Here is a 10803-nt window from a genome sequence, read left to right on the forward strand (position 1 = left end):
ACACACACACACCTCCCCTCCCATTTCAGTCACACAGCTACATCAGCTGACAACCACCTGACAGGCAGCCTGTAACAGCAGGGTCCTCCAGTGACCACTAGGTGGTGCCAAATACAAAAAACGATTCAGGAAAAATGTGAGCACATATTTAAAACTATCACAAAGCTCTTATTGTTGATCATTTGATCTATTTGAAAACCCAATTTATTTTTCTAAAACAGTCCTATTGTTCAGATGTTATTTCTTAAAAACTATGAATGCTGAATTTCTCACTGCATTCCTGATCAGTGAGAAAATGTATTTTAAACGTTTTGCAAACAAGTTGGATTTTTGGAGATGGGTGTATTAAACTTACAAAAACCCCACTAGTTTAACCACTTATTTAATTTTCATTTTATTTTAGTTATTTTTTTTTAATCACAGATGAAATTTAGTTTAGTTGAACCATGTTTTTAATGTATAATTTAACACAAAGTAACAAAAAATTATAAGCTTAACAACAATTAACAATAAATTTAGTGTCTCACTCTAAATTATAAGTTTAGTCATTTTACATTTATTTTTAGCATTATTTATCTGACATTCTTGTAAACAGTAGTGTGTCATTTCATCTTTTTCTGGTTTAAAGAAGGTAAAGAAAAGCTTTATATTGTTGTGTTGCTCAGAGAGTAAATGTTGCCGTTTTTAAAGTTAAACATGCAGCTCTGCAGCAGCATCTGTGCTGCTTTTAAGGTTTAAAAAAAAAAAACATCTTAGTGGGATTAAACTCTTAACAGCTTCATTCAGTTCAGTTCAAGGTTCTGCAGGTTTGTCCATCATCTCCAACTCTTTAACACCGGCGCTCCTCCGTTTATGTTCTTTGATTTACTGTGACTTTTCAACCTTTAACACAACCAATGTAATTCCAGTAGATTCTGAAGGAGAATAGCGGCCGCATGGCCATGCAGATTTTGACAAAAGCAACTTGCCCCAGTGCAAAGCAAGAGGCAAAATGAGACAGATTTATCCTAGAACATTTTTGCAATTAAAAGGGACCCATAACACTCAGAAAAATGCAACATATTAAAAATCATGTGAAAATCACCTGAGCAATAGTGCTCTGGGGTTTGTTTTAGAGAGAGGTGTTCTTCAATTATATATATTTTGTTTATTTAAAGAAGTTTAAAGTTTCTTTAAACAGAGTTTACATTCTCGTCCTTAATGCTTTCCTTTTTATCTGTGCCGTTTCTGAAATGTTGGCGTTTGCTCCACAGGGCTGAAGGTCAACCGGCTGGACATGTACGGAGAGAAGTACAAACCTTTCAAAGGCATCAAGTACATGACCAAAGCCGGCAAGTTCCAGGTCCGGACATGAAGCTCTGCTGCTGCGCGAGCTCGGGACCAAACCTCCATCAGGAGGGTGGGGTTGGGGGGGCTGGTTTATGTGTGTTTGCATTGGGCCTCTCAGCTCCACCCACAGATCAATGTAGCAGCTGATGGAGCTCTGACCTTGAAACTTCTCCTCCTCCGTCCACACTGAACTCAGTTTAGCCCAAATGATGGTTCTGCTCATGTTTGGACCCCTCTTTTAGGGTTTGGGCCAAACCAAATCATCCAAAAAAAAAAAATAAGCAGAATTCACATAAACAAATGTGTTTAAAATGTGGGTAGGAAAAAGTAAGAACAAAATGTCCTCCTTTTTTATTTTTATCAGTTATATCAAAATAGGGTGCTTCTTCTTTTTTCGTTTGTTTTGGTCTTCTGTTTGTTCTACAGCATTTCCAATGACTGTGGCCCAGTCAGGCTGGTACTAATTTAATCCTTTATGGTCCAAACTTCAGCCCAGCCCTCACCTGTTTTACATTTCAGGTGTTATTTATTCAAATGATGCTGAAAATCATTTTTTTTCCCTTTTTCAACATGTTTTTTTTAAGCTTTAACTCAGTCTGTGCATTCAATATTTAAACTAAAAAGGACATTTATGGTATTTTATCATTTATCTATTACAACAACAACAACGTTCCTTGTTCCTGTGTAACAAGATTCTGACTGTCGCCGTGGCAACTGCAGGAGTCGAAGGGATCCACGCTTCCCCTCGTCCCCTGCGTGTAAAACCGGCCAGCCGTCATTCCCTGTTTTGCATTTGTTTGCATGGAACAAGCCAAAAATGGTGATAAATGAGTGATTATGGAGCTTTTTAATGAGACGAGGTACACTCAGAGGCCTGCAGTTTGTGTTTACAGCCTTCGGTTTTCTGCAGCCTCTGACTGAATGTTGCTACGATGAAAATAAAGAATCAGTGTGCTGAAATGGACTCATAATTCTTGAATATATATATAATTATACATTTACAAATAAGGTTTTGATGGTTTAGACTCTTTGCTTTTTCTTCTTTTGTGAGTTTTTATCAGGGGAAAAAAAGCATTTCATTCCTAAAGTTCACCTGGAAGAATGTTTAAGGTGGTATTCTGAATTTAATTTAAAATATTAAAGTTCAAATTTATATATAAGTACTCCTGTTGCTACTAAAAATTTCACCCACTGCTTTGACTTCTACTCATATTTCTGTTTAACCCTTTTAACACCTGACGCTTAAAGACAAAATCTTTAACATACTGGAACTTTTCAACACGATCAACATAATTCCAGTAGATTTTGAAGGAGAAGAGCCGCTTTTCTCCTTCAAAATCTGCTGGAATTATGTTGATCGTGTTATTAGTTGAAAAGTTAAAGTAAATCAAAGAACCTAAGTGTTAAGGAGACAAAATAGGATAACAGAGGGAGACGAATAAAGATAATCAAATTGTGAAACGCTTTTTAAAGCCATTTATCTACAACTGCAGAGTTTGTCGTTATCAGCTGAAGCGCTCGGACATGAGGAGACCGGGAAGTAGGTGCAACTACCCCCTGATATCTGGATTAACACCCAAACTGTCAAACCAAGCTTTAGGAACACAGGTTTGAAACTTATTTTTTTATTGCAAACATCAGTTTCAGTACAAAAAAAAATTGCAAAATAGCCATTAATATATATTGGACATCTATACAAACAGTATAAAAAATTTGATAAAAAAAATAAAATAAGGGGTTGAAACAAACAAAAAACATCATATAGTAAGTAAATAAAAGTAAGAAATTGCAAAGTTATTGAAAACGAGTCATTTTACAGCATTTTGGTTTTTTGAAAAAAATGATTCAATATATAGTTTGGCCTCCACCAGAAATAAAGAATATAGAAAATTTGCATTTGTGAATGTAAAATTTAGCAAATAAAATGAATACATTGACACGCCAAATTCTTACGCTGGTGGAAGCCAAACAACACATGCTTCCAAAGTAAAGAAAAACAGAAAGCAAACTTGTAACAAAAGAAGATTTGCCAGAAAGATTGCAAAGTGAGTTACTGTTTCTTGAGAAAATGTACAAAAGGTACACAATGTGTCAATGTTGGGTGAAAAAAATGAAAGTGGAGTGGGTGTGACGTAGCAAGTGGGGCAGAAAGGATGATGCACGGTGGAGGAAGCATCATGGTAGCTCATAACTTGGTGTACCTTAAAATGGGCTTCTCATATTTGTGAGTGGCTTGAATAAAGCAGTAAACAAACCGAATTCCTTACTAGGAATAACTATCAGAATCCAGCAGCATCATAGTAGACTCCAACCCCCTCACATGGGGCCAGTTTTGGCCCCTCGGCTCCCAAATGAGTGACGTCATCCCTCCTCTTTGGCTCCTGCTGGCGGGACTCCACTCCATAACTTAGTGATGACTTCGACCCCTCGCGGAGAGACGACCTCTGCTTTAACTGCTCTGCTCGGACCAGAGACCAGACAGCAGCTCTGAGGTCCAGTTATGTCATAATTCCTCCCTTCTTTGCACGTGAGTTATTATTTAATAATTTTGAATAACAGTTCCAACTTTGAACAATTTAAAACATTTACTATTTGTTTGTTTTACAAATGAAAATAAATTAGGGTTAATTATTATTATTTTCTCATGTTATAATATGTAAATTGTCGAAAAAAGTTCGTGAGAAATGTCAATTTATGTGACAATTTTTTATATTTTGACTTTATTAATATAAATATTGAAAATATCTATTTAATAAGTTTTTGCTAGCAGGCTTCCGTCGTCGAATGTGAGTTGCGCACGCGGGGAAAGTGATGTTTTTCTCACCTAAGTTAATTAGGCGCGCGGGCCCCACTCCCGGCTCGCGCTGTGTGTATCCCAGCACAGATAAGAGGCGGTATCGTCATGTAAATCTGGGGGCTGTTAGGTCTTATCTGACTGCTGGGATCAGTCTGCTCTGGCCGGCCCCCCTGCAGGGACAGCACGTGGACTTACAGTAACAACAACAACGCTGGCAAAAGGCAGCTCGTTACTGACGTGACAGTTGGGGAGTTGGCGCGCGCGCTGCAGCCGAAGCGCACGCGATAGACGCACGTGCTCGATGATTTGTAGTTTGAAGTTTAAAGCACCTGTCCTCGTGTCAGCTTTTTCCCCGTTTTAAATACATGTATTCGTTTTAATAAGACTTAAGCCATCTTTAGAAGATAAGAGTTTTTGATATGCTGAATTATGCAGTTATGAAGGATTTAAAGACTCGTTTAAATGAAAATTATGTTTTTTACTTGTTCTGATGATTGAGGACATACATAATGAAAGTAATCTGAGTATTTCTTTATTCAAATTGCTATGAATAAGGAGCAGACAATAGATTCTGTTGTTGGAAAACCCTGTGGCCACAACCTTTCTGCCCTACTCCATTCTGATGCATCCACTTATAGATGACTAGATCCATAAGTCTTGGCTTTCCTATAGATGACTAGATCCATAAGTCTTGGCTTTCCTTGTCCATGCTGGCATGTGGCTCAAAGCTGTATGACTGGATAGTTCCAATATTGCTCACCATTTTTGTTGCATCTGAAATGTTATCTTGGGGTTTTTAGGGGTCATAAGCTGGCAGGAGAGCGTGTAAACAAAGGGATGATGGGAACTCACAATATAAGATAAATTTCCAATGACCCACTGCCGCTCTGCAGAAACTATGTCCTAGAAAACTAAATAATTTATTTTATTTCGCCTAAAAACAGAATTTTTGGACCAAATACATCAAAACATTAGCTTATAACATTCGATTAAGTTATTTATCTTGAAATGATGTTATAAATGTGCATCCCCTCATAAAAACAATTATAATTTATTATGCTAAGCCCTTTTCTAGTGGTGTCCCAATCTACTAATTCCAAAATCAAGTGCACTTGAAATTTCCCAGAAGTCTTTGCGAAAAACTAGCGCACATCGCTGCTCACTAGATTAGCGAATATAGACCACAATGCATTGTGCTCGAACAATTTCGAACAAAAAAATGTAATGTGTTTAAATGTAATATTTGAATAAACCATCCACATTTTCACCATCAGAACACAGTGGAGTCATAAATAAACGTCGTGAAATGTTTGTAATGATTTGATCTTGACTTCATGAAATTGGTGATGTCATATCCGGTGTTTAGAAAAACGAAAGAAAAGTATAAAGCTTAAGTATAAAGAAATACTCAGAAATGCTATTTTATGATTAATTTTCGTCATTTCTGTCCTCCATCATCAAACGAATGCCACAAGAACTTGTTAAAAACACCAAAAACATGATTTTCATTGGAACTAATCTTTAAAAGTCAGTTTCTTTTTTACCTCTTTGCTCTAAGTTTGTTGGGCTGAGTGGTAGGAGAAAAAAGTGTGAGCTGATAAAGTTTCAACCTTTGACATGTTTTCTTCTAGTTACATTCATTTCTATGAACAGGAAGAAAACATGATCTTGTTTAGTCGAAGACAGCAAACTGGTTAAATGTATCTGCAAGTGAACATACCCATGTATACTGGTCCAAAAAAAACTGAGACAAGATCAGGAAGACATACAATTTCCCTTAAAGGGTACCAACACTGTGATTTACAGATCACTTGAACTGAACCAAGATAAGTTTCAGACTTTATATGAACTGCAAAATAGAAAGAAAATCTCAAATTCAGACTTAAAGACTTAGCCCTGGTATAGAAAAGAAAGCTGGCTGCACCTCTGACTATGAAAACAGACTTTAGAGCAGACACTGGCTATTTACAATTCCCTTTGACTGATGGTTGACTGCACTTTGTAATCCTGAAACAAAGAGGACTGTCCCTGCCATCCATTTGTCATCCCCCTTTTTATTCAGGAAGACTGTGTGTGTGCAGAGTTTCTCTCCCAACCCTTCCTTATCAAACTGGGCACGTAGGCTTGTATGGCCATAAGCCAACGGAGTGTACAGCTGTGCCTTAAAACCAAACAAAGCCCAGGCTGCTCTGTAGAGGGATTGCACAAATGTTCAGATAGCAGTTATTTGTTATCAGATATCAATTAGTTAATGTGACGCAGATATAGGGAGCTTGATGTGAGAAAAACGTACGATGTACGATATTTTGATCCATATTGCGATGACTATATGAGTTGCAATACATGAACAAATACCAAACAACTAATACATAATTTCAATTTTACTGCAAAAGTTTAACTAAATTCAAAGTCAACATAACAGAAATATCTGCCAAACGAACCTACATAATTCAAGACATTGATTAGTCAATGACATGAAGGGATCCATTCCATTGGTCCAATGTATAAAAGGCTTTATAAGATTAGTTAAATACTTAAATCTGCCATTAGATTTCATTATTATGCGTGTAAACATTTATGGTTATCACAGTTCAGGCCATAATTTACAATATGTGTATTGCGCAGGCCTACTCAGATTACAATGTTTTTAGGTGTGTTCAATCAACTGTTTTTGATTAGATAAATAAAATAACATGATTATAAGGAAATGTATTTAAAAACTTCTAATTTTTGTCTTTCTTTCACACTTCTTTCCCAGGCTGGTTGCATTACTCCATGAATCTCAGAGCTCCTGCAGTTCTCTTTACCAAGCAGTGGGGTGCCAACTGATCTTTATTGGGGTGTTCCATATTTTAGCTGATAACTATTATCAGTTACTAACATGAACATTAGAGTAAGCTGTTCGTCAATAACCTACAAAGTTAAGGAGATTGAGTTTTTTTCTAGTTCTACTTTGCCTAAATGTTTTAGAGACCTGACAAGGTTGCACTGAGTGTAGCCAAATATAATGACAGACTTGTAGTTTTAGCCTAAACTTTTTTTAGCCCTTTTTATATTTAGATTTTTTAACCATAAGACGAGTGAATCATCATGCCTAGACCAAGGGGAGGGCTGGGACCACCACCTGAAGACTTTTCTGAGGTCTCCATAGATGCAGAGGAGGCTCAGTCTTTGTACGTACAGAGGAAATGCTCGGAGAAGACTTCTCCTCTGAGCAAATTTATAGAGGCGGAACATCAGCAGGCAGGAATGTTCTCTCTGTCACCGCACATCGACATCAGTGATGCCACCTTGGATCTTCAGAAGAAAAGGAGGAGGAAATGTGGGATCTGCGGTCCGTGCCTTCGGAAGGCGAACTGTGGCACGTGTCCGAGCTGCTTGAACCGGAAGATTGGGAAACAGATCTGCAAGCAGCGCAAGTGTGAGCAGCTGAAGAAGAGACGGAGCGAATGGGAGGTGAATGAGGTATGCTGGACTCACGCTTCACTTTAGATGTATGCTAATAAATCCATCGATGCATCCATCCATTCATCCATCCATCCGTCCATTCATCCATCCATTATCTAACTATCCTTTCACCCATCATGTAAACATCCATCCGTCCATTCATCCATCCACCTGTCCATACATCCGTCCATTCATCCATCCACCTGTCCATTCATCCATCCATTATCTAACAATCCTTTCACCCATCATGTAAACATCCATCCATCCATTCATCCATCCATCTAAAGTTCAGGTTATGTTTTTTTCCCTGTTATGTATTTTTGTCCAAAGCAAAAATCTTTGCTAATACTGAGGCGTTCTTGTTTATCTTCTGATCTTCTAATTATAAAATGGCAATCGTTCAGCCTCAGCTTCTGCTGCTGCATTATCAAGCCAACACAGATGGAAGTGATTGTCCTGCCAACTCAAACACAAACATGGGGCAGTTTTCACAACGACACAGCCCGCGTGTCTTTGAAGCCACCAGCAAACCTTAGATTTCCACACAAAAATCATCCAGTTTAAATAGTGAGAGGATAAGTACCCAGAATATTTTTTCCTAAAGAACTGGACACCTCAGAAGAAAGGATGTAGTTTAAATCTTGTAAAAGAAGGAGCTGTAGAATAAGTTTCTGTACAATAAGTTTGAAATGTGTTGGAGATCAACAAGGTTATCTATGTATTCATTATTAAGTAAGCACTCCTTGAATATTTTCCTTTGGATAAGACAAGAAGCATTTGAGTCAGTTTAACAAGCTGAGTGTTTGCTGAATCTCTGAGGTCCACCAAACAGCAGCGCTGGAGAATTCCTTCGGTCGCCTGCACTTTGTCCTTTGACCTCTGCGGCTTTGAGTGAGAATGGGGGTTAACCTTAGGCCATTCTCTATTTGTGTGTGTGTGTACTGAAGAGGAGAGAGTGCAGGTCCTTTTAAGAAGTGTTCGCTTGTGTGTTGATGGAACGCGCCTCCATGTGTGTGTTTGTGTGTGCAGCAGGATCTTAAAACGGGGGGATGGGAGGTAAAGTCAAGGAGAAAGATGGGGTAGATGGTTAGCAGTAGCAGCCACAACAGACTACAAAAGCGTGTCCGAGCGGTGCACACATGCTTCTACTGTGCAGCCTCACCAACAGCAAAGTCGGCACATTGTCAGCTTTTCTTCATATGGAAATTCCCACATTTAACTAACAAAAAACACTTTTCATTTTGTGTACTTAGTTTGCATGGAAATTAATTCCTATAAGAGTGTTTAGTATTCTTTTAATTACTTATCATCTCCACAATAAACATTTAAGAAAAAAACTTCAATTGTATTTGAAGACAGTTTTGAATGAGGTCTGTTTAGTGACAAACAGTGTATCTTAGCTTCTGTCAGCGCTCCTCAGACCTGTCCTGCCTAATCTGATGAGACGCGTCTGACCCTAAAGCTGGGACTCACTAACATCACTCAGCAGATTTTTGCACCAAAGAAAGGTCCATGTTTGTGACGAGTCTTCTGTAAGACTTTTATTTTATAGTTTATCACGAAGCAAATTTAGAAGTTTGTCTTGTTCATCTGTAGATTAGCGATTTTTTAAAAAAAACTATACAAAAACAAATGTTCAAAACACCTGAAGATGGACATATTCTAAGCTGCTTTCTTGTGGATTTCTTGAAATGCACTATTACTGTAAGGCCTTAGTCACATGCACTAGTCACATCTAAAGGTGAGAGGAGGCGTGTTTAGCAGTTTTCTTGAGGCTTGTACGAGTACTTTTAGGGAGGAAAATAGAATGTACCATTATTGTGTATATAATAAACGTTGCACACACTTCTTGAGTATATGTGGTGCTGTTATATGGTGCCCTTTACAAACCTTCCAGTTGTTAGTAAGGTGCGTGTACTGGCTCCTTACTAACTGGGAATAAATAATCCCCACACTGCATGCAGGTGATATGTAAGCACGCTTGTAAAATGCCCACATACTAACGACACTTTAATTGCCTTGTTTCTAACAGTCAAACAGGCAAGGAGTGTCCATTTGAACAGGACTAACATGACCCTTGCGCAGGGTTTTTAGGGTTGAAATCCGAACGACGTGCCTGCATCTAACCAACTTCCCTCTTACTTGCCCCTATGTGTTGTTCAGGGGTTTTCAATGACCTATCGCCCGCAGCATGTCCATAGAAAAAAAATAATTAGACCATTTTTTCTCACCGAGTGGTCTGTGATCTTGAGATTTCCTGTGAACCACCTGTGTGCCAGGCTCATGTGGTCCACAGGTGCCCACACACAGCCCGTATCCACTCATAAGGGCAGTTGTGACCAATGCTTTGGATTTTGAAAGTAACGCAATGAGATCTCTCAGATGATATGTGGAAGATTTAAAGCTGTAACAGGTGTCATAGACTTTCATTTGTTCATAACGTTTTGTTAAAGTATAACAAAAATTCCTTTCAACCGATTCTTTTCTCTTTTTTGTCTGGTTTAATGATTAGTGAACCCTAATAAAGGCAAAAATTCTAATTTGGCTACTCATAAAAAAAATCTGTGATTGCTATATTTTTTAGATAAAGATGATAAGTCCAGCATCTACTTAACCCCCGCCCCTTTATTATTAGCGACCCCTACTAGCATTTAGTGAGTTTGACAGTTTCATCCCGTTCTATCTTTCCTACGATGCTTTTGTTTCTGGTTTTCTGCATAGTTCGGCTGCATCCGATGAGTCTTCAGTGACAAACTCAATGTGCAGACATGCATGCCTGCCCATTCAGATGCATAACTTTTGATGCTCTACTTTTCTGGTGATCGGTTTGTGGGTGAATGAAATGAGGTTTGTGACTATGCTAGTCTAATGCCAGTTGTGTAACGGAAATAGTACGCCGAGGAGGCGGTAAAGTTTCTCCTCATATTGGTAAATGCGTCCGCTGGTGTCTCATCAGGCATTGCTCTGTTACACGACTGCGCCGCTAAACTCTGCTCCACTGGCAGCAAAGCGCGCTGACGACAAGCACCGGCTCTGGGCGTCCAGTTTACTACGATCAAGTCTGTGCTCCTGCGTGACACACAAACACACACACGTGGCCATGTGACGTCAGCGTAGGGGATTTCCCCGTGCCATACGAGAGCGCCAGACAGACACCACAAACGCTGTGTCACTGCGGCTGCCTCGCCTCACCGTGCCACAGCTCCCCCTCTGTTTTTTTTTTTTGAGCC

The 10803-nt window shown here is 38.8% G+C and overlaps 1 protein-coding gene across 1 annotated transcript in view; it reads left to right on the forward strand.

Moving 5' to 3' along the window:
* The window catches only part of ap3m2 (adaptor related protein complex 3 subunit mu 2), a 7540-nt gene extending 5251 nt beyond the window's left edge, over window positions 1-2289 (forward strand). Inside the window, exon 9 of the mRNA XM_024274804.2 lies at window positions 1254-2289. Coding sequence (XP_024130572.1) covers window positions 1254-1354 — 101 coding nt within the window. The 3' untranslated portion in view covers window positions 1355-2289. The remainder of the gene's footprint in view (window positions 1-1253) is intronic.
* The last annotated feature ends 8514 nt before the right edge of the window (window positions 2290-10803 follow it).

Source organism: Oryzias melastigma, linkage group LG9 (assembly GCF_002922805.2).
Source record: "Oryzias melastigma strain HK-1 linkage group LG9, ASM292280v2, whole genome shotgun sequence".
In the NCBI taxonomy this organism is placed as follows: domain Eukaryota; kingdom Metazoa; phylum Chordata; class Actinopteri; order Beloniformes; family Adrianichthyidae; genus Oryzias; species Oryzias melastigma.